A 26,892-nucleotide genomic window follows, 5' to 3' on the forward strand; every position below is an offset into this window, starting at 1 on the left:
GGAGCAAAAAGTATCAGTACAGATTTTCAAAGATCCTAAGAGGCAAAAAATGGAACATGGTTTGTATTCCTGTGCACTTAATTGGGATGTGCAGTTTCTGTAGCTAGGTGTGTACTGGTAGCTGTGTATTCACATGGCTATAGCTAACTTTTGAATTCTTAGCTCCAGGTCCTAGAGACCAGATTGTCAAGCACCCATTAGAGAGAGGCTTCCGTTAAGAAAATTTAGGTTGCTTCAACACTGCATCCAAGTATTATTTCTTTTTCCATTAAGTAAAAATCTTACAGAAGTAAGAAATTTTGCTAACAGTAGTTTCTTAACATGTCAGACTTGTTTGGGAATCATAAATCCTACTAGAAGAGTCACGTAACAACAGGATCACTACAGTCTGCAAGTATTTAAAGTAATTCTTGTCTTAGTCCTTGTCAATTCTCTAGAAACTCACAATAATGAATATTTTCAGTATGATGTATATTCCCCTTGGTAAATGCAGGGAAGTGCAAAGAAATACCATGTTGACAGAAGTAAAATTCCTGTTCATGTTGATGCTTTCCAGACTTGCCTTAACATATCAGATAGAAATCTTTCCGGCTTAGATTTAGTATCACCACAGACAAAAGCTCCAGGCAGAAGAAAGGAGAGGTCAGAAGAGCTAGAATATATAGCATATTGTGAATGCAGTAATTAAAACAGATGTAGGCACTGGAGTAGACCTCCTGCATACATACTGAGGAGTTGTATACATTTCCATTTGATCTTCATTTTCCCTATCTGAAAAATGAAGATGTTCTGAAAATGGATCCAACAAACCTACATAAAATTGCATCAGGAATGTTTCTGTATTTACCATTGGTTATAGAACTCAACGCTTCTGGCAACTATGAGACACAAAGTAGTGGGCAAGAAAAGTGGGGAAGTAAAAGGGGGTGCTCTTCACACAGCAGAACTCTAAAATTGGGCCTCAAAACCACTCATGTAGTGGGTGAGGTAGTTCAACACACAGCATCTGAATTTAGCAGGTAATTTGGCTTCCATTCTCATTTAAATCGGTACAGCCAGATTCCAAGTCTTGAATTTGCAGTTTTGTCTGTTCAAATCTAGTCACTGCAGGTTATTTGATATAGAATTCTTTGTTTTTCTTTATTTTTGAATCATGTCGTTGCCTGACTTGGATGTAATCTATTAGGCAGAATTTCAAGTGACGTTTGCTTTTGTCTGATTATTTCAAATACAACATGAAAGACCAGCTGTTAACAAAACCTAGTGCCATGACAGCTATTGATTAGGAGAAAGGCAACCTGCATAAACAATTTGTCCATTTATGTTCCTAAATTTTGCCCCATGAGTGGTTTTATTTACTTGAAATCATAGCTGTTTAGTCCGTTTAGTATTGTAGATTCAAAACTTTACCCCTTGAACAGAACCTGGAAGTTTTTTGTATCCTGCTCAGGCACATGAAGAATACCTGCACAAAGGTCTGAGGAGAGAAACTCTTAGCTCCCGTAGGAAAGTACTTGGTAGGTGGCTAAGGACAATCACACAGTTGGAGGAGCTGGTACCTGCAGAAGTTTGAGCTCCTCACTCAGACGCAGCAACTGGCAGCTCAAGGCTTGGCTGGGATGGTGCCCTGCTTGGGGTGTCCACGGCAGGGGGCTGTGGCTAAGGCTGGCTCGGTGCACGTACTCGTGTCTTTGATCTGCCTTCATCCTATCTGGAGTTGATGTGCGGGTGTGGATCGGCCCAGGAGCATGCAGGAATGGTGTTGCTTGGCTCAAAGGCAGGCAGGAGCCTCGTGGGCCCCGTCAGCTGTGCTAATTAATGGCTATAAACCAATCTGCAAGTGGTTTAAAGAAGAAAAACTAATTCTGTAGAAGGAACATGGGGGCTTTTGGCACAAGTGGTGGAAAAGGTAGAAGAACAAGGCTGTGCCACTCTCCTTGCCCAGACAGGTTGCCTCCTTGCGGGTCATGATGAGTCCAGGGTGCTGCTGAGGAACGGAGCAGAGTGACAGGCAGCAAGTGGTGCCACCTCCCTGTTTTCAGATGCCCTGGCCCGGCAGGGAACGATAACTTGTTAAACTTAGCTACTTGCTCCAGATGTCCATCAGCAGCAAACTCAGCCACTCCTAAACGATAGTGCCAGAGCCTCCCCTTCAGAAGCAGCCGGAGATGGGGCTGAGGAAGTCCCTGAAACGTTGCAGTTGCTGCAGCCAAAGCAGCGTTGCCTGCGTTCAGCACAAGCCCCCAGCGCTACTCCTGCTGCGCTGGAAGGAAATGCTTGCCAGTAGCCTCCTCCTGCTATGTGAGACCAGATAAACCAGGATTATTTGGAATGCATCTAAAGATGCCTATATGAAACAACTAGGAACTTCACTTGCATGAAGACGCAACAAGTGACTGTACATGCAAGCGTGTTGCGACCCCGTCGCTCTGAATCCAGGCGCCTTTCTGTTGAGAGGTTTCAGGTACTGAGATGTCCTAATCCAGCACTAACCTCTGCACACTAGCAAATAGCAGAAAGAGAACGTTTCTGTGGTTGGAGAAACATCAACCCTTGAAGAAATTAAACTGCCTGAATGTGATCTGACTAGTATATATACATACCAGTTTCCGTGGGAATAAGAAAACGCATCCTGCTTCGTTTGTCACTCCAAGGCTGGTCAAAGCCCTTTGCAGCGGGTTTGTCACGGCGTTTCGTGGCGTGGAGCACTGGGCAGGAGCAGCAGAGGTTTGCTGGGGAGGGCACACGACGTGCGCGGGGTTGCAGGTGCGGCGCGGGGAAGGCGGCGGCTGCGGGAGGAGGGCAGGAGAGCGGCTTGCGGGGCCCCTGCCCGGCCCGAATTGCCCTTCCCTCCTCTGCCAGTGAGTACCGGCCGCTTGTGAATATTAAACTTTTCGTGCTCCTTTTGGTGAGTGCAACCTGCCATTTTCCCCGTTGCACCGTTCTTTAGTACGCTTTGTACTTTTCTGGCCCAATTTATCACATTTCATGGAAACTGCAGTTAAAAACAGTGCCACGCGTTAGCAATGCAGCATTTAAAATTCCTATGCAGATCTTTTGCCAGTAGGGACTTTGTTCTTAAAGCTTTAATCACCACAAATAAAGAGTTTGGCCATAAATTGGGGGGATTTAAGCCTGATTTCTTGATAAAGCAGGAGTTTAATGAGTCCCTGAGAAACCCTACAGGTACCTGTCATTTCCTCATCTTTACAAATTAATGATCATTTACCTCCCCTTTTGATGAGCCTTTAGTAAAGTGCCTTGTCCTGATTTGCTCATTCTTGCCACTATCCTCATGTAATCAGTGGTATAGAGACTTCCTTTTCACACAGTGAAAAGATACAGTCTGGGATCATCTTTAGTTTCTTACATCTTTAAAGTTTCTATCCTCCAGTCCTTAACTTTGAATGAATTTGGATTTTTAAGCAAGCGAGGCTGTGATAGGGGATTCTGTCTTTAGAGCTGTACTTGTCTTACATGTCCATCTGCCTTTCTGTCTGTCTGTCTCTAGGCAAGTGGGTTTCCTTAAGTGCAGTTTTCAGATAACTGTCTAGAGAGAAACTTATGCAGAAGGGAGGTGGTGCTGGCTACGTGGGTCGTCTCATAGAAGATGAGATGCTGCTGTGGAGAAGAGTCCCCCAAACAGCTGGGGCAATGGTGGTTACATAGCTTGTCCTAGCAGCCAGCCGCAGATAAAGTACCCTGAGCGCTTTATGGCTGGAAAAGCAACCCAGACAAGCTGAGCATTATGGAATTAGAAGGAAAACGATGTATAGAAAACTAGAAAAATGATGGTAATTTAGGTTATTACAGTCAGGTAATGCCTTTGCCCTTCTTGCCTTCATGATACAGTGATTTTGCTGGGATTGATGGAGGTATGCTGGTGGGAAAATGTGAACTGCCATGGTGAAGATGAGGCGTCTCCTCAGTGAGTACAGCAGAAAAGGTTAGCATCTGTGTTTGCTTTCCATGATGCCTTTGGGGTCTTTCAGCTCGGTTTTGCAGGCCCAGATCCTGAGCAATAGTTATTTTTCCTTGCATCTCTTCTAAGGCAGCTTCAGGGCACCTGCTGTGTTACCACTCTTGCTTCCTTACTTAGTCAACCAAGTAGTGGGAATCGCTTCTGAGCTGGGAGCATTACAAATATTAATAGTCTGGCTGCACACATTTTTCTAGAGTCTTTCATATGCTAAAAACTCTATCTTTGTATTTTGTCTTAGCCATTACCGAGCAAGGAGTTAGAATAGCAGAATTATTCATTTTCCTGTATTTACACCTGGTTCATGTCCCAGTTTTATTCCAGTAAGGCTATTTCTGATCTTCGATTCCTATGGAGGAGAGCATCCTCCTTAGCAACCTCCATGATGAAATAACCTAGGTTGATTCCTATTTTTTACGAGGAAATTTTACCAGGAAGAATATCAGAAAGGCAAGACTTTACTTGAACTAGAAGTTTGCAGGGGTAGCTATCTCTTTTTAAGATTGCCCCTCCTTTTATTAAAGGACTTTGAGGATACAAGCCTGCTTATCTCTTCCACATCTTGCCTGATGCCAGCACCGCCAGTTAAAAAGCTGAGAGCTGAAAAAAGTAGTGTGTGAGTGAGCATCTTATCTAAGAAGACCAAGTGGGATCAGCACATCAGCTGGGCTGATAACTGCCTGGGTTTTAGCCTGTAGTGCTCGGGTTGTTGGAGTGTGTATGATAACTTGTATTTGAGAAAAATCTCGTTTAAACCATATTATTCCATTGGGTCGCGCAGCATGGCTCAGCTTCACGTCCGAAACTACTGCGTAGAGGTGCAACACATCGCACCTAACACAGGCTCTGGCTTGTACTGGACCCTCTGTGCTGCTCACCAGGCAGCTGCCCACCTCTCCCCACGTGTTCTTTCCAAAGCTCTGTGCTAACTAGAGTTGCCTGGAAATAAACTTCATAGTGGCCAGAGAGCCTCATGGGTGCTGATCCCAGCTGCAGAGGAGCTGCTGCATGAGGTGCAGAGCCCCTCAGCTGCCAGGCTGCTTTTTGAAGCGTGCAGTCACGGCAGGTCCCTGGGGAAGCCTGTATTTTTAGGCTGCGTCTGTCTTCCTTCGCACACTGCAGTAACTGTTTATGTGCCCTTCTGCCTGCAAACAGGATGCAGGTCCAGGCACTGTTGTGCTGTTCCTACCTGGCACCCGCGACCAGTGGTGGAGATGGGAACTGTGGCCTAACAAATGCTAAACAGAGGAGATGCAGGGCTAGATGGGCTTGGGGTCTGTCCTGGTGTGACTGCCGTTCTGTGGTTATGAATGCATACAAAGAAAAGGCAGATGCTCAACCTCTATCTGGTTCACCCATTGCATCTGGCTCAGTTGTGGTGTCCAGTCCTGTCTCCAGCTCCTGGAGCTGGAGAGGACTCCAGCAGCTCCCTTTTCCTGCTGGCTCATGGTACTGATCTCTGCCTCCTTGCTGAGAGTCCCAAAGCAAGGGCAACGCTTACATAAAGGATTGTTTTTGTGTGGAAAGAACACAGTTGTTGAAATAGTAGTGAACATTTGTAGTTGCATTCATGTGAGTTCATCATCTGATGCTCATTAAACGACTTCTTCCAGCCCATCAGGCAAAGGCAGGGAAACTGGATGGAGGAAGGGAGAGACCTGCTGCAGGATGCTTTATAGCGAGGCCAGCATTGTCCGAGATACATGAGGGTGGCTGACAGGCTCCAGACTGGAGCTGCTACTTGAAGAGGTTTCCACAGTCAACACTGGGCCATTTGGCGGCTGCCCCCAGCCTCCTGGCACGGCAAGACCTGATCCAGCGGGAGCTGGGGAGTCATCATTCCCCACCCAAAAAGCCCATTCTGCCTTGAAGTTGCAGCCTGCATGATGCGCTGTGCAGGAGGAGATAACTCACATTCACAGCCTCTCCTCACCTTGGGATGGGAGCTAGCTGCCTGACAGCGGGAGAGGTGGCTAAATTGCACTTTGGGCTTAAAAAATCAAACTCAACCACAGTAAGCAGCTCCTGGGAGAGGTCAGCAGCAGGAGCCCACGTTCGGCTTCCCACTTCTCCCTGGATGTGAGGTTAGCCCGGTGTGAAGAGAGGTGACATTCATTGCCCCGGAGGCACTGGCCCCGGCTGAAGCAATCTAGGGAAAAATTGCAATTCAAAACCACAGCCCAGAAGAATAAAGAGGGGCTAAACGTAAATGGAGCTGCTGCGAGGCTTGTGAAAGCACGTTGACTGCAGCCCGTTGCTGGCAGAATGACAACAGCAGCGGGGTTTTTATAGGGCTCATTTCATCTTTGAAAATCCTGACGTGGAAACAGTGATCTTTAGGTTGGAGCTGAGCAGAGGGTCTGTCCTCAGTGCTTTCCCTGACCTGCTCCCACTTGAGCCAGGGTGGAAATGGAGAAGCTGAAACATAGAGGGCAAAAGGATTCCCCTGGGTAGTGCTAGAAAGTGGTGGCACTGGCAGTGGGATATTCTTGGCTCCCAGGTTGCTCTTCAGACCATCTTCCCATCTGTATCATAGCTCTAAAATAAAAATAGCTCTAAAAGCTGTTATTCACCTCTATAATCACATGGCTCCTGGAGCCAAGTTGCAGCAGGGACTCGCAGTCTTCCTTGGAAAGAAGAACCAACAAAGGTGAGGATTAGCCCACCAAATGTAATAGCAGGTGGGACATGTGCCACAACCTGAATCCACATATTTGGGAATGGTAGAAAACACACTAATCTCTGTAATAAATTACTTGTTAGCAGGCTAGGTTGTCAGAGGTGATTGACACAGCCCATATTGCTCCCTGAGCAGGTTAACGTGGGCTTGTCTGCACCTGGGACAGCCAGTGTCACTCCTTGTCCATGCTCCCTGGTTCTGCTGGCACTCTGATAAAACCATGGGACTTTCTTTCTTTCTGATTAATCTGTAAATCTGGCCTGCTCCAAAAGATGGTCTTGCTGAAACTGCCCTTTAAAATAGCATCTCCCAAGTGTTTATCTCACCAGCTGAGGCTGGTGGCAGATTCAGTCCCTGCTTGCACGTTTGTGCCTCTTTCTGCTGTTTACTCCCACCGGCTGTTTGAAAGTTGATCAGCCCGGCCTTGCCTGACCTGGCAGACCCGACCTCGGGGACCACCGAGCATGGCTCAGCGTTACCTTGAAAGCACAGACCACATCCTCCACGAGAATCCCAAATCTGGAACTTTATTTATAAATAATGACACACACAGGGACACAAGAGTCCTGACCCATATCAGCTTGACGGGGTGAACTTACTAGGCAGGGCACACCGGGACCTCTGAAGATGAGTGGAGCTAGCTTGCCCGGGGCTGGTTGGTATGCACGAAGCCTCTGCACGTGCTGCTGTGGAGAACACGCTCCTGCTCTCGCGTTGCTGAATATTTGTCAATGAATGCCACCATGCTATGTACAAACTTGAATAACAACTTTTCCCTTAACTTAGATGGAGGAGATGAGAATGGCTTGGCAAAGTGGTGTAACCTCAGAGAGCGTTCTCAGAGCGCTCCGGAGCAACTCATGCACAGACGCCCAGTAAATTATTCAAGAGGTGTCTCCGTTCCTCTGCTCATCCCCTTCCAGGTGAACTAAAACCCATCGAGTGGGATATACTTTCTTTTTTCTGGGATTATATTTAGATCATTCCTGCCAGCCAGGGTGGGAGGAAGAGACCAACAGTTCCCAGCAAGCACACGATGATGAACATCCAGAGAAAGATTCGGTCGATGACCATTGCAACATACTTCCAGTCTTCCTTCACCTGGGAACACAGAGAGGAAAGGGCAATTATTACAATTATTAATGCTTTATCCAGACTGAAGCTTAGTGAGACTATTAGTGCTTTATTCCAAAATATACTATTTTAATTTAGGTCCAGAGAGAGCAGGGAAGGGAGGGGTCTGTTTAACATGCCACAGTCCTGTGTGTTGGCCAAGGTTTGTTCTGGCAGCTACGCGGGGGTCCGATTTCCAGTCTCGCAGGGAGTGCGTGTGCAATTGCACACTGTTCACAACTCTCCACGGATGACATAGGCCAGCGGGTGATTAAGCTTATCTACGCACTCAGTCCCATTTTCCATGAGCAACAGCTGTAACTGGGCATGTGTTCAAGCTGAGAGGGGGAAAAAAGTATTAATTTTCCCAGACTCACTCACAGATTGATGAAGCCAAATTCTTTCTAAGAAGGGATTTACTGCTTTGACAGAGTAGGAAGTGAAAACAAACTTGCAAATAAAAGCAGTGGTCATCTTCATCCACTTTTGTCTTGCTGTGGGAGGGTTTTCCAGCAATTCCTCTCCAGGGAGGTCTAATACTCATTTATACCAGCAAGAAAGAATTCTTGTAAATGGTGATTTCATTAAGTAAGAAACCACATGCACACGAAAACCTCTCTTATTATATTGCTGCTATTAATTTCTTTCCCAGGAAGAGGCCCGATCGGATGGCAGCGTTTTAACTGACGCGGCTCTGCCCGTTGTAATTCCCTCTAACGTCCTGCTCCGCGATGAACAGCCCTGCCGCTGCCTCGAGCCCTGGGCTGGACCGTGGCGCGCCGCCTCGCTCTGCAGGGGAACCACCTCGGCCGGAGCTGGCTCGAACCTCCCCAGGGGCGAGGGGAGAAAAGGCCCCTCCGCCCCTCGAGGACGAGACTAAAATCAATCAGCCTTAGAGCTGGGTTTGCTACTCCCGGCTCCCCTGGGAGATGGAAGCAGAGGCCACAGCGGCTGCCGCTCCTGCCGGCTGTGGTTGCTTCCACCTGCACGTCCTGCCGGCCTCAGCAAACGGTGGCTGCGCCGTAGCCCAAACCCACCAAAGGCACGGGGCCGGCTTGTGCATGGAAAGGATATATCCTGCAGGCAGGATATATGCATTCACTTCATTTCGGCTTGTTCAGCCCTTCCCCAACCAAGTATGAATCTTCAACTGTATTTGCTAAGCACCCGTGCCCACTCCGTGCCTTAACATGGACAGCACCCAGCCGAAGCAATGCCTGCAAAGTGACCGCGTTAACGACACCGCTGATTATTTGCTTATTCAGGCCTTTAGGCCACCTGGTATTGCTGCAGCTCCCTGGCTCAGCGTGCAGCTTCGTAACGTGGGAAATTAGAGGTGAGCCCCGGAGAGTGAGTAATACTTCCCCCCAGTTTGTTCTCTGAACTCCCAATCTTCAGTTTCAGGAATACTTGGAATATTTTCAAAAGTGTAAGAATCAATTGTATGTTTCCATGCAATGGATAATTTTATTCTCTGTCGAACTAGCATAACTTCATGGAGACGTAACCAAGCAGAGACTTATCCTGGAGCTTGTTACCTTCCTGGGGGAAACTATTCTTTCACAGCACCTAGCACAATGCTCTATAATCATGGAGAGTAAAAGAAATAGCAGCTCTCAAAATTCAAAGGAATTCTCTTATCCAGGCGTAAGGTCACTGTGGATAATTTCCCTTTGCTGCACCAATTTACTGATTTGTTCATTGTTTGCTGAGAGTTGGGGTGAGACTCTCTCAGTCTGATGCTTAATATTGCCAGTAAGAAGGATGGCTAAGCAAGCGCTGGGTGATAGCTTCCAGGGTTTAGTGGCTCATGATGTAACCAAAGAGTGAAGAAAATTTGCATTTTATAATCTGATGTCCAACTGGGAGTTTGGATTGAGGAAATATTCTCTCATTCTAGTGAAATAAACTTTCGTAAGTATTTGTGCTAGTAAGTGACAGCTCACTCCAAGACAAGAAATGACCTACAGAAGTTTCTTTTTGAGAGAAAGAGAGAAAAAAAAGAGAGAGAATGGGAGAAGAGGAACAATTTGAAAAGGTCAACAGAAATTTGCTTTCAGATGCAATGGCATGTACATAAAAAACTCAGCCAATCTTGAAAATGATGGCTGGGAGTGCATCAGATGTTTCTAAATCAATATCCAGCTTCAGATTGAGAGCACAGAAGGGGGAAATTGAAAATTATGGAGACATTATGAAAAAACAGAGCAGAAGGAAAAGAATTATTATTTTTGGCTGACTGCATACATTTTCTTTAACTGAAACTCTCTGGTAAAACACGTGGAACATGATCTGCATCAGCATCTCTGCCAACAGGTATGCAGCTGTCAACATCTGGCAGCCCAAGTTCTGATCTGTATTTTTGAGTGTGATCTCACTCAAAACTACTTTAGGGAAAGGATCAGGGGCAGGAACCAGCTGATTCCCCCACCCCCGAAGTCTTGAAATGTTCAGGACTCTGTGGCTCTGGTGAAGCCCATGTTTCTGCTTCCCTGGTGCAGCTCCTTCCAAACCCGAGCCATGGGACTAGGGCAGGAGCCCAGGAGTTTGACTGGTGGGCTGAGGCACCTCAGGGACCTCCAAGTAGCAGCTGATCCTCATGAGCTATAGCCTGAAACACAGATTAGAGCAGTCCTGTGTGGGGTTTATTGTACTTTGTTAAAAATAAACTGGTGAGATGATCTCACGTTCCCTCCCTTTAAGATTTACTCTCTCCCATTTTATTTCTAAGCCTTCTTCAAAGACTTTCTATTAGCGTAGTCATGAGAGAGATGATGAGGTTTTCTGGATGGGAGTGTTGGTTGTCTGGTTATTTTGGCTCATGTGACATCCAGCTTGTCTTGCTTCTCAGTCTGTAATTAATTTCTAATGGTGTTTTTAACATATGCTGGAGTGATTCATTCTTCTTGCATTTTCCCCAGAGTACCTTTGTGTCTGTGTTTGCAGATATTGTTGTAGCAAGCAACTGCTCCTTGCATTTCCCATTTTCTTTTTTGCTGAAGCACTTAATTAAACAAGCTATTTACTTTTAATTTAGAAACACTGCCCTGTGGCAATGTTGCTTTAGGAAAAAGACAGAAACTTCAAAAGAAGCTCTGTTCCTATTCTGGGGAGATGTATTTCTCTAAAAATATTGCCCAAGAGACAGAGAGCTTGTCCAAGGGGCTGCAGCTACATTAGAGGTGTCTGCTGATGTATTCCTTGGAAACTTGCATCCCAGGGATAAACGCCACAGTTTGATTTTTAAGATGAAAGCAAATTTCAGAGTACTGATTTTTTTTTCCCAATAATTTCCCATTTTGTTAGCTCAGCTCTGTTCCTTACATTAAATTTCAATTGCAAGTGATAGTATTTCTTTCTTCTCTTTCATTTCCATCCAGAAAAATTCCCACTTGACTTGGATCCAGAACAAGAAAAAACTTAGACTAGGTTCAGCAAATCCTCCAAACACTGAACTCTGCCTACAGTGCGGCCCACAATTGCTGAGAAAGAGTAGAAAATTGCGGACAGTTGGGTAATCTGTTTTACCATCATGCCAGGGTGGGGACGTCTGCTTCTCTGTTAGTTTCTGAGAATATTGTCAAGCTCCCTATGGCTTTGAAATGCTGGTGAGGTGGTTTGGCCATCAAATGAGATAGATAGTTTTGTATCACAGGCTGGCCAAGCTATTCCAGCGGAGCCTGGTGCATCGGTGGTCCTGGCAGTGGCTGTCCTCCATTCGCCATCACCTTGTTGCTGGATGTTTTCCAGATGCTTTTGGCAGCGGGCTGGGCTGGCGCAAAGGGTCTGGTCAGAGCCAGCAAAACTGCTCTACTTCTGCTTTTGATGTTTGCCACCGAGAATTTCTTTCTGCCCAGGATAATTGCTTCATTTCAAAAGGGAAGAGCAGAGCAGGGTACAAGAAGAAAACTGGTGGACTCTGAAGACTCTTTTCATTTTAAAGAAAGACTCCATGATGCTTATTGACTTGGTTCTTGTTTGACAGCCACAAGCTTACCAGAAAGAGGATCAGTAGAAATGAGAAGTATTGTTGGTGCAATATTCTTTCAATTGCACCATGGGAAAATGTACGAGTCAAAAACAACTGAATTCTGTGGATTTATTTGTGATTACTCTTAGTGGGAAAGAGCAGAGTTAAATGCCAGTAGTCCTAAAACATCTGTGAAGCGCCTTAGCCCCGCAGAGAGATCTGTACTGTTGACTAATGGAGATGGGGATTCACATCCCTTCTCTGCCACAGATTTGTTCTGCAACCTTGAACAAGTCACCTCATCTCTGCGTTTTGGCTGTCAGTCCTCAAAATGAGGAATAAACAGTTATCCCCTCAAAGGAATGTTGTGAAGTGAAAGACATTAAAGAACAGAAACATCTCAGTGTGGTAGCAGAAGGTGCATAAGTGGATAGTAGCACGTAATCTTTTGTTGTTGCTGCTTATATAGCTAAGTGCTCAGTGCTGTGAATAAAGACACTCTCCATGCCCAAGAAGTATTGCAAAAAAGCAGCATGGCTTACACTGACTGTAAATCTTAAGACAATCAAACTATAAACACAGCTGAAAAAAATGCTTTTGTTGACTGATCCATGTGGGAAAGGCCAGATAAGACTTCTCTTTAATGCAAGAATACTAACATCAGGTTATCTTGCAGCTTCCTTCAGTACTGCCATAATTAAGTAGCACATTATATCCCTAGTGTCATAGGGGAAGAGCTACAAGAGGTGCAGAAGGACTTGCTCCTTGTACGTGTAACAACATTTTCCACTCCAGTGGAAGAAGCACTTTGAGTCTGTCTTTCCTTCTCACCCTTTTAGACACATTTACCCCTTCAGAGTATGTGTGAAATTCGTCTGTCTACCCACCTTCCCGCAGACAGACCCACCTGCTCCAGCGGAAGCCCACTAATGAAGAATCAAGTCATGCCAAACCAAACATATCCCCATGCTACTGCATACTGCCCATATCCATAACCTATTCTGGGTAATTTACTTTGCCAAACTCAATAACCGGAGTCGATACTTAATAGAAAACAGAGAATGCTAAATCTCTGTCTGTCAGAGGCATATCTATAAAGCGAAAGTCAGATAAATTCCCAAGAGATGACTGCTTTTTGTTTCTCCTTCTTTCCTAATTTTAGCTGCTTCCTACAGCTGATGGGCTTCCTGTTCCTTGGTAATAGCTTTGGGGATGAGTTTTACCCAGCAATGCCAAGGGGTGCTCCAGTAACAGCTCTTACAGAAGTCAGAGGCATTTGCAGCTCTCAGCATCTCACAAGAGATGTTTAACACACCTCATTGTGAACTGAGAAACCACCAAAGTTTGGCTGTTAAGGCCATCTTGTAGCAACCAAAATTAAATTAATTAAATTAAAGTGCACCTGATGATACCATTCTCAGTGATGGTGAAACAATAAATTTCACTGCTGTTTCCTATAGCAGGCAAGGGCAAATTCACTGTGTTGAGTGAATCTGGGCCCTTGACTAAAATCTCATTCTTGGTTGCAACTAGAGGGATTTTGCAAAGGTTCAGACTTTGGAGTGCCAAAGGATTACTGTGTCCTCGCTAAGTTTTGAATTCAAAAAAGAAAAATAAGTTAAAATTCCCCCACCCAATAAATAAATAAATAAGGGATGGGGGTAATTACTATTCTTTTTCACAGCTGGTCCTTCTAACATATCTGACAACAACTTTACTTCTGTTTTCTTCTGGAGAATCCTATTGCTCTGCTGCAGCCCTGAGTGCGGTCTGGCTATGCCACCCTCTCAGCCCACAGGCCTACCAAGACCCAGGAACAAACACTGCAGTCATGCCTGCAGTGACCAGTGGGTCCAGAGGCTGTGACAGAGGGTGGCAGAGCCTATACTAGCAAATACATGATCTGTATAGCCCGCGGGTTTGGTGGGTCTCTCTTAGTAGATGGTTTTTGACTTACCCGAGGATAACAGGCTAAATTAGCACACTTACTGAGAAGTCTGCATCTTCTGCTCGTAGGTGGTCTGCAATATAATGAACTCCTTCCACTGCCAGCTTCAGGGCCGGGGACATCAACAGAAGATGTTGCTCTTTGGCACTGTGAGTGTTGGTCCCTTGACCTGTCATGCCAGCAGCCTCGTTCTTTTTGCACTTACATTTGCACAGATGGGGCTTATGCTGGGGTTGATCTTCATTTAGGTGGCACCGTTGGGATGCTGGAGAGCCACAGGACTGGCCATTGGTCTGGGAGGAATCCTCCTGCAGGTAGCAATACTGGATGCTCCGAGACCTACAGCGGATGCTCCCTTCCTCTGCTTTATTGGGACTGTACATCTGCTGAACACTTAATGATCTGCCTTTCGAGATGGATGTGCTCTGGGTGTCACTCAGGGGATGGCAGGAGGACTGTGGTGAGGAGCAGGACACCTGAATGGGCTCTGGGTGCAGCACAGTGTACTGGCTGGAAGGGGATTTGCAGACAGGTTGGGGCTTGGCTGGCTCCTCAAGATGGGCACAGAAGGAAGATGTGGGTGATGGCTCATTACTCTGGGGGCTTGGGGAAGATGAGGTAGTGAAGTTGGGTTCCATGTCAGTCTCAGACCAAAGCCTTGGTGCGCTAGTTATTTTGTGCATGGATTCAATGAGCTTCTTACAATTATCTTTCACTGCAGAGGGCCGTTTCATAAAAAGGAGCCGTGGGACTATGTCAAGGAAGATTCTCCTCACCCAGTCAGGCATAGTGTGGGTACGTGGGGAACGGTGGTGCACATTGAGCACAAAGACAGTGATGATGATAGACAAGGTGACAAATATCATGGTGAAGAGGAGATACTCTCCAATCAGGGGGATGACCAAGGAGGTTGAAGGGATGATCTCTGTGATGAGCAACAGGAACACAGTGAGTGACAGCAGCACTGAGATGCACAAGGTTATCTTCTCTCCACACTCAGAGGGCAAGTAGAAGACCAAGACAGTCAGGCAAGAGATCAGCAGGCAGGGGATGATCAGATTGATTGTATAGAACAAGGGCAGCCTCCTGATGATGAAGGAGTAAGTTATATCAGGGTAGATCTCCGTGCAGCATTCATATTTCTTGCTGTTGTAATTGCCCACAGCATTTATGATGACCCATTCTCCACTCTCCCAGTAGTCGAGCTGGTCCACATGGCTGTGCATGCTCACCAAGTCTATCTTGGCTTTGTCATAGGTCCAGGAGCCAAACTTCATTGTACAGTTCTGCTGGTCAAAGGGGAAGAAGGTAACATCGATGCTGCAGGAGCTTTTATAGATAGCAGGTGGCATCCATTTAATTCTCCCATCATAGAAGAGGTGGGCCTTGGTCAGGTGGGTGACTGCAAAGTCACCATCAGCACTGGGAAGAGATGTAAGATAAGAAAAGACTGAGGAAATAGTGTCTTCAAAGCTTGCAAGCTAGAGATTACTTTTAACAAGTGTTCTCACACCTAGGCAGGCAGAACACATGTACATCTGGAAAACCTCCTCAATGCATACACCTGCCACATCTGTGTGCCACTTGAGTGAGAGGACAACAAAGTTAGACCTTGAAGGTGATATCCCAAAATGCGGATCATATTCTGAGAGAATATGCCCAAGAGAGATCTAGGGCACACAGCCCTGCTGCCTGCCTTTCCAGGACAACAGGTGAAGAAAATTATTCCATCACATCTGCAGGGAGATTTTAAATATGACAGCTGTGACAATATTCTATCTTTAGACTTTTCTGAGACTTTGTAACTCTTACTAAAGAAAAAGCCTATTTAGTGCCTGGCTTCTGAAAAATGCACTCAGGACATTTTCTAACAAGCCAATCGGAAAAGGCAGAAGGAATCCGGGAAGCTGGACTCTTTGGAGAGCGATCCATCTATGCTTCCCTCTGCTGAGGACCACATCAGCAGAGAAAGGCACAGTAGCAGGGAGGGATCTGGGACCTTCTTATGCACTCGAGGTGCTGCAAAGTCTTTGGATACCAAGCAAGAGGCCAGCTGTAAGAAGCAGAGCGGTGGCAAGCAACAACGCTACTAAACAACAAAGAAGCCGAGAAGGGAAAGGAGAGATTCTGCTAAGACCCTGACATGAATTATTCAGTGTGACATAGCTAGAAAGCTTTCTGCTGCCTGCCAAACCCTCCTGGCTGGAGCTGACCCAGGCTGCAGCCTCTTTCCAAACCAGCAGCAAACTCCTTCAGCCGCTGCAGTGCTCCGCTGTGGCAACAGCCGTGTGGTGCCGAAGCACCGGGCTCAGACCACTCCCATTCCACACCATGATAAACTCCATTGGGAAGATCCACCAGGGCCCTTTCCAGCTGCTGGAGGCACAGGCAGAACCCCCAGGATCACTGCCCAGATCTTTAGCTCTGAGATAGTTTTCCAGGTTGGTTGAAATAATGGAAAAACAGTCTTAGAATTATTGCTTGGTGAAAAACTGGGGTTTTTAACTAAACTTTTTTCTTTCTATAATGGAAAGCCTTTGTTGCTTGTGTCAGATTTTGGAAATCAAAGGAACACAGAAGGACTCGGTGCCTTTTATCCATGGAACTTTCTCTAAAGCTTTAATATTTCCTGTTATTTAAGTCAGAAAAGCTAAAAATATGCACAAACCCAGGCTGCTGTCCCATAGGGGTCAAGGCAGAGACCGCCATAGCCTTTTCTTCAACACAAATAAAAGAGTGTTATCATTGTACCATCTAGCCCACTCTTCCCTCTTCCTCTTCCTCTCCTTTCCTCTCCTTTCCTCTCCTTTCCTCTCCTTTCCTTTCCTTTCCTTTCCTTTCCTTTCCTTTCCTTTCTTTTCCTTTCCTTTCCTTTCCTTTCCTTTCCTTTCCTTTCCTTTCCTTTCTTTTCCTTTCCTTTCCTTTCCTTTCCTTTCCTTTCCTTTCCTTTCCTTTCCTTTCCTTTCCTTTCCTTTCCTTTCCTTTCCTTTCCTTTCCTTTCCTTTCCTTTCCTTTCCTTTCCTTTCCTTTCCTTTCCTATTCCTTATGTGCAATTTACAGTCCAGGACCATGCCAGCAATGTGGGGGTGATCCTAGAGAGAGGTCTTCATTCTGAGTGAATCTGTTCATTTTGACATGAGAGGGAGCCAACAATGTCACCTGACTGTTGATGGTCTTCCAAAGTCTTTCCCCTGTCTCCTCTGCGGGATGAAGTTGCGCCAACTGACCGCAAACGAAGTCTGGAGATACAAGCCTGGGGAAACCCTGTTTCCTTGCAGAAGGTTTTGCTGTGGGAAAGCCCATTCTCAGCCAAGTTATACCAACAGCTCTGACTGTGTAATGTGAATATTTCCTTAGACACAAAGGACCTCTGATATAGTGGGACAGGGCAAATCTGGTTTGCAGTCATTCCTTTATAGTGGAAACACATTTTCATCTAATTCAATCTAGATCACTATGTTGTGACAGTTGTCATGAAAAACCATTTGGAAGAATGAGCTAGTGAAAGGCAAACATCACAGCAAGGACTTAGGAGAATTAAGATAGTCAGACTCACTCGATTACTCTGACCTGGCAGCTCTAAATATCTGTCAGTAATAAAGTACCAGAGCTTTATTAGCTTTATTTATTATAAAGTCCAGCAGACGTCAGCTATGCTTCATTAAAAAGCTCTGCTGATGGAGATTTTTTTTTTGCCAGTTTCTATTTCCCCTGCACTTGGAAGATACATCATGTCACAAATTAAATGTTTTCAGAATGCATGTAAATGAGGCACACATTTATTTTAATTTCTGATTATACTATTTTAATCCAAACAGAGCTTTAAAAGCCTGAAAATTAGCTATATGTATATATAGATAGAGCTAAAATATCCCTCATTTGATGCATTTGTCAGATGACAGCACTAACCAATACAGAACAAGGTCACAAGACCTTTACAAACAACGTGGTAAACATTAGATGCATCTGTGATCTTCACATTAAGATACTCTCCAAAGGCAAATTACAGAATTCTTTGTTTAGCAACTATTTTGTACTGTCAAAATGGTCACAACAAATTCAGAGGATCACAGAATACTTGAGGTTGGAAGGGACCTTTGGAGACTGTCTAGTTGAAAGCAGGATCAGCTACAGCATGTTGCTGAGGACCTTATCCAGTTGGGTTTTGAATATCTCTAATATCTTGGCTTCTTGGGTACAAGATAGATGAGACCATCTACATCACAGGTACGCCAGATGTAGATATCTATGTGGAGATATGTACTTCTGTAGGTCCTATCTCAGTTTTTGCTTGCTTCAGATGTTTTTAAATCATTGGTAATGGAAATTCCTATCAATCCTCAGTAAATATGAGCATTTGTCTCAGAAGTGGCAGTGTTACAATGAGAATCTTGTGCTTATTTCATCACAGGGCTCTAAGCAATGCTCAATTTGCGCATTTTGCTTTGACTCTTCCATTTACCAAGAATCCTCATCAGCACTTTGGAGACTGGAGACTCCAGCTCTGTCCCAAGAATAAAGGTAGGAGAAGGGCTTGGACGCCAACTCAGCAAGAACCCATGAGAGAGATCTCTCTTATAGATTTCCTTCTATCTGTTCCTGTATTTCTAGAAAGAGCTTGAGGGCAAATCTCAAAGGCATCTAGAAATACAATTTGTCTCTAAAATCATAGTCATCTAAACTTCCCAGATGAATCAGGAAAGTTTAAGTGTGAAATAGCAATTAAAGGTCCTTCGTAAGCACAATCTAGTACGAAATGACAAGATATACTCTGTTGGGAAGAGTCAGTAAACGCAAACACAGAAAAATGTCAAGAATGTTTCCGATATTTTTAAAGTTAGACAAGGGCATTTTCTGGTATTTCTTTTCCAAATAGCCTTGGGATGAGTCAGGAAACTAGTGTCATTCCATATGCCTCACTGGTTGCAAACACGGTAGTGTAGTTCAAAAAGAACAAGTCACTACAGTATAGTTCAAAAGAACTCTCCATCTTCTTCCCATGATTTTTGAAAGCTGCCTACCAGCTGATCTTCTAACGAAGACCAGTAATGCTTTGTGTCCGTATTAGCCCTGGGTGAATTCCTGAAGATATTTCCTTCTCCTAATTACAGAAACTGTATTTGAATTCTCTTCATGTGCAATCTTGCCTTTTATTCATTTTTGTGGCTGTTAAGGCTAAAGCAGGAATAGCTTTCTGGAACAGCTAACACCAGAAAATACTGAGAAAAGGAAATTCTGAAGTCTGAGCTTCTTCCCAGGTATTACAATCACCAGGCCAGGGAAAAGAAATGCTACGGTGCTGTCATGACTACCCAGTTGAGAACAAGCCAACAAAGCTCACTTTCACTTTAAATATACCCAGAAAACATAAAATGTGCTTCAAGTCCATTCATGAATGGGAAAAGAAGCCAATGCAGAGGATTAGATAATTCATTTATAAATGATTTGATTGTGCCTGTAGAACCTTCACAACCTCAGACAGAGAACAGCTGGCCTTCTTGGCAAAGAAAAAGAGAGGCTCTGTCATTTCACTATTAACTCATTCCTCTGTTATACATATGTTTTGTCACATCTAGCAGGAACTATTTACAGAGCCTTGGAACTTATCTCATCAAGCCTGAAAACCCAACAGCATATTAATTTCCCCATAGGATATTAATTTGATTTTAGATCCTTTATGAATGCTGACAACTTACAAATACTCTCTAGGCCAAACCAGCCAAGTTTACTGATTTAATTTGGGCCTCATATAATGAATAAATGGAAGTTTTTGACAATAATGAGCTTAGATATGAGAATAATTCACAAGTGGTTAGGTTTCCTTAAAGATGCAAATCTGAAATCAATTTAAATTTCACCATTTCTGTATATTCCCTAAGATGAAAACAAGAGACATTAGCTGAATCTTCCATCCGGAAGCTCTTTTTTTTCAAAGCATAGTATCCCAAACAGAAGTGTCGTAACTCTGCCAGTGCACCTTGTAAGCAGTGCAACTAAAATAATGACTGCAGCTGGAGGCATGGCTCATAACTTGCTAGCTAGAAGACAGAAGTGCAGAATGCTGATTAAACATCCCGAGACAAAAAATAATCCATGTAAGATATGTTTGACGCTGTTTGAAAGAGCGAGGGCAAATATAGTATTAAAGAGGTGTAGAAGTAACGGAAAACCATTACGGGCTAATGGTTGGCGCCTACATACATGTTTAATTCATGGATAAAGTAACCAATTAAAAATGCATGATAGACTCATGGTAATCAATAGCAGAATATATGATTATTGATGATTAATATAGAGAAAGGGAGAGTTGTATTTAGATAGCTGGGGCACTAGGAGGTCCAGAGCACAGCAGCAGAGTGGCAGAGGCCTTCTAGGCCTTCTGCTTTAGCACTAAGGTCCTCCCGTGGTGGCCCATGCTCAGTCACCCGAGGAGAGTGTGGTGAGCCAAGGAGGTAGATGGAAAGCCAACACATCAGACCCTTGCGCACCAGCAGCTGGGTGGCTTGAACTATGAGGGCCTGGTTTGCATAAAACTTTGATCATTTCCTTTGGCAGTCCTGTCTAACCCAGCAGTCTTCAGAAGCTCCTAAAATGATAATCTTTATCACCATCATTAATTAAGCAGTGATTTCTCCATACATAAGACAGATAGGCACATTCAGTTTCTCCAGTGGAAGCTGTGAGCACTTTCTGGGCTGCAATGTGAAACACTTGTCGTATAATATTCTGCTCAGAGTGTGTCCCTGTAGAAAGGCCCACGTGCCTATGAATTAATCATTTCCATTGGCCTAATCTCTCAGAGCTGCTATGTGAGGGCCCAGTGATTTCCAAGAGGTTTGCAATCGCTCCCCACCACTGAGGATCAGAGACAAGCTATTGCAAAAGATAAAAATTTCAATAGTCTCCAAAGCTCACAATCCCCTGGACAGATTTCTCCCTCAGCCATTTTTTAGGAAAACTAAAGCAAAATCATATCAAACTAGAACCAGGCAACTATTCATTAAAAATAAGTCTGCTTTCCGTTGTGAGTGTTTTCGCTGAGAGTTAGCCACATACAAAGACGGTTTTGTTTGATGCTTGCAGCAAGTGTTTCCTCTGGAGCCAATGCTGGAGAGGGAGGCTGGGGTATTCCAGCATCTGAGGAGACCAGGGAGCTCTGGTGTGATAAGCAAAGTTGGGGGAGGGGTCAAGGAGAAAGTCTTGGAATGTGGACACCCTTTCCAAGAATACAGGCACCATTGGAAAGAAAGGAAACAATCACCTGGTCCCCCTGAAGTGGCCATGAGGGAGACAGATTTCGAGCATTTCGCATTCAGGTACAAATATCTATTTAGAAATAATCCTAGAATTGCATTGCGCTGACCTGAAAACTAACCTACGAGCCCCCCACTGCCCTAGCAGCTGCAGAGAGTTTATAATACGGGTATCAAGAGCCCTCCTTCACTGCTGCTAACACACTCTGCACTGAAATACTCCGCCTGAAGGAAACGCTATTGATCAGGGATGATAGGCTGAGCAAAACGTAAATCACAGCTTGGTATAAGTGAAGACCAAAAAAATTAGAGTTTGACTTAGTCCGTATTTGGAGACATGGCAAATCTGACATTTTTCAGCATATTTTCCTTATTTAAGGCCATCCTTAGAAATCAGCTTTTCCAGCTGATGGTGAAGATTTAGAGGGGAGCTCCATGGTGAGGAAACTGAAAGCTCAAATCCAGCTTAGTTATGTCTCCCACATGTGAAAATAAAATAATGCCTGATACCACCCACACAATTTGCTCTCCAGAGACAGGATCAGCAGAAGAATCAAACCCTTGTGAAGAACAGTCATGTCATTTAAGGCATGCCTGGGACAGGTATTACGAGAACTAAGTAGGCTTGAACCAAAGGTAACAAAAATTGCAACAATATCCTTCATGCCATACATCGAGCAAATGCGCAAGGACCAGGTTTGCCTGCCGGTTACCACACTCACACTCACTTGTTGTAGAGAACAATATCTGGCCTCCAGATGAGCTCTGAGGGGATACGGATGGATGTGACATTCTCATATTCTTGGGGGTCCCAGCGCAGCTTGTAGTCATGCCACTCCTGCCAAAAACAAGGTGGTTGTAAAGTTGGGAGAGTTTGGATTGCAAAACTGAAAAGGAACAGGGAAAAGTACCTATTAGTGCACCCACCTGCTTCACCCACACATTTGTGGTCATCATTTGATTCTTCTCGTCCTAAAATGCAAGATCAGATGTCTGTTACAGGAGCAGATGAAGAGGCCCAAGGACCTCATGGAACTTTTCTTTATTGTAATTAATTTCTGTAGTCATAAACCACCTCAGCAATAAATGCAAGTTCCATCTTGGAAATAAAAAACAGATGTTTCTGCCATTTAACATGGGAGAGGGCACAGCTGTTTGATACTACTGAACAGCTGAGCCTGCACCTAAGCAATCTTGTGAACAGACCAGTTCAAATTTTTGGGGATTTACCTCAGTGTCGATGGATTCAGCATGGGACCATGGGGACAGGCAGAGGAAAATGCTTCCTCTGACCTCAGCAAGGAGGAAAGGGATTGCCAGATAAATACATCCCTCCTCACACGTGTGTGCATACATCATGCATGGATTACAACAGTTTAATCTACGAGTACTTATACTGTGAAACATTAATAGTGCATACATTTCTGGAAACCTGAAGCTAAACGGTATTCCTCATTCTACAAAATACATCCCTTTTCTGAGAGTGAAGGAGGGCACGAAGAAGGAAATCACTTGAAAAAACATCTTCAGTGCTTAACTTGTGTCGTAGGCAGTTAGAAAATACATAGCTATTCAAGTGAACAATAGAGGAAGGACAAATCTAGCTCCTTCTTTGGGCTCAGGTGGGAGATCCCGAAATGGCACTGGAGGAGGCTCCTTGGGCACCCACACCCCTTGTCAATTTGTAGGGTGAATATGTGAGGATCTGCACCACAGTTCCTGGACCGGAGATCCCAAAGTTGTAGGTGCTGTCCTTTCAGCGTCATTTTCCTCCCTAGCTGTGTGCAGGTCTTGGCGGAAAATCCTGCCTGTTTTACACCTCAATACCATACCCAAGGGCTCTGCCGTCCATCTGGGCTCAGCGGAGGATGAGGCTGGTCCCATGGGTTTCTCTTGTAGGAGGATCTGCAATATGCTAATGACTGCCTAAGCCTCAGCCAGCACAGTTCCCTGCTTCTGCGCAGAGGTGGCCTGGAGGACAGCGGGTGGTTTCCCAGCCGATGGTGATACTGGGCTGCATGGCTCCGTTTTTCAAGGTGAAGGCACCACACAAAGGCCTGCAGAGACGGGGGCTTAGGAGTCCAGATGTGTTTCTCAGTGGCTGCTCCTAGACTCATGGCTTGATCCCCTATCACTCTACTGTGGTCTCAAAATAACTTCAGTGTGCTGGGGTGATCTAAGGATACAGAGGGATGGCAGGTTTCACATTGATTTTTTTCTCCCCCTGGCCCCAGCTTTTGTCAGCAGGAACTGGGATTTGAATACGACTCCGATTTCTCTTTCAGACTTCCTGCTGTTGGGAGCAGTGTCAGGTCTCACAGTCACATCGGGGCTCGCACCAGCATGGTATCGCTGTTTGGAGGACAGAGATGGTCCAAAGGCCACCGTGACAGGCAGGAGGATGCGTCGGTGGCGGGGTTATCCAACAGCACACAGGATGGGAGGGAAGAAGACCTCTCCTCCAGCTATTCCCCTAACATAGCCATCAGCCTCTCCACAGAAGCGTCTGCTAGTTGCACTTCTAAACATTGCCATAATTTGAAAAGATCATTTCTTGTGAAGTACTCTGGGCACAGCACTACAAAACGTGTATTGATCCCACGCTTCCACAGTTCAGCAGCTGCAGGGTAGAAAGTCTCTGTTATGCCTCCACAATCATCGATGCCTCATTTGAGCCTTATCAATTATTCAAATGAAAACCATACAGTTTCGACAGTGGCAAACAGCTCTGGATCCCTCAGGCTTACGTAAGGGAGCAGAAGAGAACAGAAAACCGTCTCTGCACTGCACAGTTGGAGGCTAATGCTTCTGCACGTTAAGGAGCTGCAACTCGTGACGCTCGTGTGCTTCGCTTCCCGGCTCCCGGCTCAGCCGGGCTGCGTCTCCTCGCGTCTCAGGCCTGACGCCGCGCGCCCGCGTGGCGCAGCGGGCTGCTCGCTCGTCACGCAGACGGCTGCTCGGCTGCGCTGGTCCCACGTGAACGTAGCAGCCCCCAGTATTGTTCTTCCCTGTGGAAAAACCTGCCTCTCTGTTTTTCCCTCCTCACACAGAATAAATCTCAATGACAAATCGAAGGCCTGAATATTTGGGGATTCACTGAGAACGAAGATCCTAATTTCCCGCCACCGAGAAAGAAGCTAAACAGCTCCTGTGGTCTGGAGGGAACAGGAACGATCACTGCAACACATAGTGTGAAAAAGGTATTGAGGATAATTCAAGATTTCTGTTCACTGCTTTGGCTATCTGAGTTATCCCTAGCTGAGGTGCTGGTGCTAAGAAACCTCAGCTTCTCCAAGGTAGAAAGTGAAAATCACGGCAATCGTTATTCCTAAAAGTTCTTTCTCCTATTTCATAAAATTTATATTGATATAAATAAATGCATTTAAATTATGAAATAGATCGCATATTTATATAAACCATTTCAATGTGTATCAGTCCACAGCACAAATCACTCTGTTTGGTACATAGCATTTGTAGCTTGCCTACATGTAAGTTCTGTTTGAACAAATATTCAGGAATATTTTTCTTGCTAGTATTTGCCAAATTAGCTAGCAAAGAGCTAGCTCTTTAGGGAAGCTCTGTCCCAGAGCTTACGCTGCACCTATGAGCTCGTGTAAATCACAGTGTTAATAATTACGGCTCAAATTCCAAATTAGCTACTTGGTTTTCCCTTAGCCGGTGTCCTCTGGCCCTTATCCTAGATGCTCCCATGCCATGCTGTGCTCCATCTCCCTGGGTTTGGTGCGAAGTCCAAAATTCTGACCAAACCAAATAAAGCCCTGACCCGCTCGAGCTCAGTTGCCCGTCGCGCTCGCGGCTTGCACTTACGACGTCGATGAGCTGGGCGATGGACAAGCCGAAGCGGACGAGGACCACATCCGAAATATTGGCCACGGGGCGGGACCACTTGTTATAGCCGGCGAAGAGCTTCTTCAGGAGCCGCTCCTCGGCGTGGGCTCGGGTCTCCACGCGGCCGCGGGCTGCGGGCAGGGCGGTGAGGGGTGCGAGGCGGTGCCCCGCTGACGTCCCCCCTCCGCCCTGCCCCGGGCATCCCTTCACCCACCGAGGCTGATCCCCAGCTGCAGTATTGCCGTTGCAGCAGAGGCTGATTGCTAAAACCACTGGTAAAACACGACATGGAACATTCTTCCCCAAAAGTGTTTACAATTTTTTTGGCCACTTTGCGGCGAGCTGCTGGTGTTGAAGCCTGTGGCTGGGAGAGAGGGATGCTCACTTTGCTGGCGTACGGGCACGGATCGGGGAAGCAAAGTAACCTGCTAGGTTAGGTGTGCGAGAAAGGGCAACCCGAAGAGGAGAAAGAAGCTTTTCTCCAGCAAAACCCACTAGGAGACAGGGTTCTTGGATCAGATTTACACGTGAAAGCTGCAATCAAATATATCAGAAAAATAAAAATAATAAAAAAACAGATAAAAATTCAGCTCTCCAAACAAAGCTTCATGGTTGATCTTTCACAGATTGGTGGGTGAGGGGAGAGGAAGGGCATGGACTGGGTGACGAGTGCAGCTTCTCCCAGCAACGACTTTGAGAGTTGGACGCTGCCCGGAGGAGTGCCGACCCTGCCCGTTTGCCCGGGCACCCGGCAGCTTTGGCCCGCGGACGCGGGGTGCGAGGGAGCCGGGCTTATCCGACGGGATGTGTTCGCTGAGCCCTGGCTGCACTTTTCTCTCCAGCCGGAGCTGCAGCTGGGAGACACATCAACGCACTCGATAACGAGGGAAAAAAACCTGGCAGGGAGCAGGTAGGCTGAGCCCCTGTGTGGGTTCAGCTGCCCCTTCCCCATTACGACTTTAACTGTTTCCCTGCTAAATTAGTTAATAACCAGAAAATAAAAAGAAAACCGCTCTTGGTAGAGGCTGGTACTTCGGGGATCTGCAACGGAGGGGCAGGAGGATGCATGAGTGGGGAAAAAGCCTCGCTGCAAAGGACGGGGCATGCCTGTGGCAGGGCACAGGCAGGAGAGAGCTAAATAGAAGAGCAGGAGTAAAAACAGCCTCCTCAAACTTACCGGGGAAGACGCTGGCGCACAGCAGAAGGAGGAGGTTTCCGTCAGACATGCGAAATCCCATAGTGGAGCCGAGCTCAATCTCTAGTGTGCAGAATCTCCCAGCAGAGCAACTTTTCCTTCCTGAGTCTCTGGATCCTCCAGCTTCATTCCCCTAAACTGCTCTTTCTCCCTCTTTCACCTGCCTCTAGCAGGGGAGAATAGCTGATTCCTCCCCTCCTCTTCTCTTCCAGCTGCTTCCCTGCTCTTCCTCCTGGAAGGATGCTCTTCCCTGGGACACGGATGCACACAAGTACTTGCAAGAGGTGTGCAGGGGCTGCAGAAAGCCCTTGCAGACAGGCACAAACCGCAGAGCTTCTGCGGGCTCTCCTGCTTGCTCCGTTCCCCTTTCCGACGGGAGAGGCTTAGCTGCTTGGTTGCCTTGTTGCTGTTTTCACCCTCCCCCAAGCCCTCCGGGCAGCTTCTGCTGCTGGTGGTCCACTGCTGCCAACGCCAGTCCTTGGATGAGCGAGGAGCGAGTGGAGTATGTTTGTGTGTTTAATGTTTTTAGACCTGCCCACCTCCTGCTTAGGAGAAGGAGGAGGAGAGAGGCTGTGCACTCCAGCAAACAAGCTGCCGGGGAGGAAAACTTCCAGCGTGAGAAATAAGGGGGAGAGCTGGACCCAGCAGACTGCCAGAAGTGGTGGATTTGGGGCCACGTATGTGCCTTATAGCACCTGAACCCCAAGCACCTCTGTAGTCAGTCGTAGCTGCTCAGCTAATCTTGACCAGGTGCTTTTCCAAATCAGTCCTGCAGACTAACAGGGTAGTCAGCATGCCCGCTGTCTGGGGACACATCTGGCCTGGGCTTGTATCTTCATTGTGGACAACAGGGCTCCACAGTGCTTGGCGCTGTACAAATACGCAACAAAAAAACCACAGCCTCT

At 46.0% G+C, this 26,892-nt stretch overlaps 1 protein-coding gene across 1 annotated transcript; it reads right to left on the reverse strand.

Moving 5' to 3' along the window:
* Positions 1-7,634: 7,634 nt before the first annotated feature.
* Positions 7,635-26,030, reverse strand: CHRNA4 (cholinergic receptor nicotinic alpha 4 subunit). The gene is made up of 6 exons (XM_062588887.1): positions 25,970-26,030; positions 24,772-24,923; positions 21,871-21,915; positions 21,672-21,781; positions 13,732-15,112; positions 7,635-7,760 (listed from the first exon to the last, which is right to left on the reverse strand). Exons 1-6 carry the CDS (start codon positions 26,028-26,030, stop codon positions 7,635-7,637), a joined length of 1,875 nt encoding a protein of 624 aa, XP_062444871.1.
* Positions 26,031-26,892: the final 862 nt, after the last annotated feature.

This window comes from Rhea pennata, chromosome 16 (assembly GCF_028389875.1).
Source record: "Rhea pennata isolate bPtePen1 chromosome 16, bPtePen1.pri, whole genome shotgun sequence".
Taxonomy (NCBI): domain Eukaryota; kingdom Metazoa; phylum Chordata; class Aves; order Rheiformes; family Rheidae; genus Rhea; species Rhea pennata.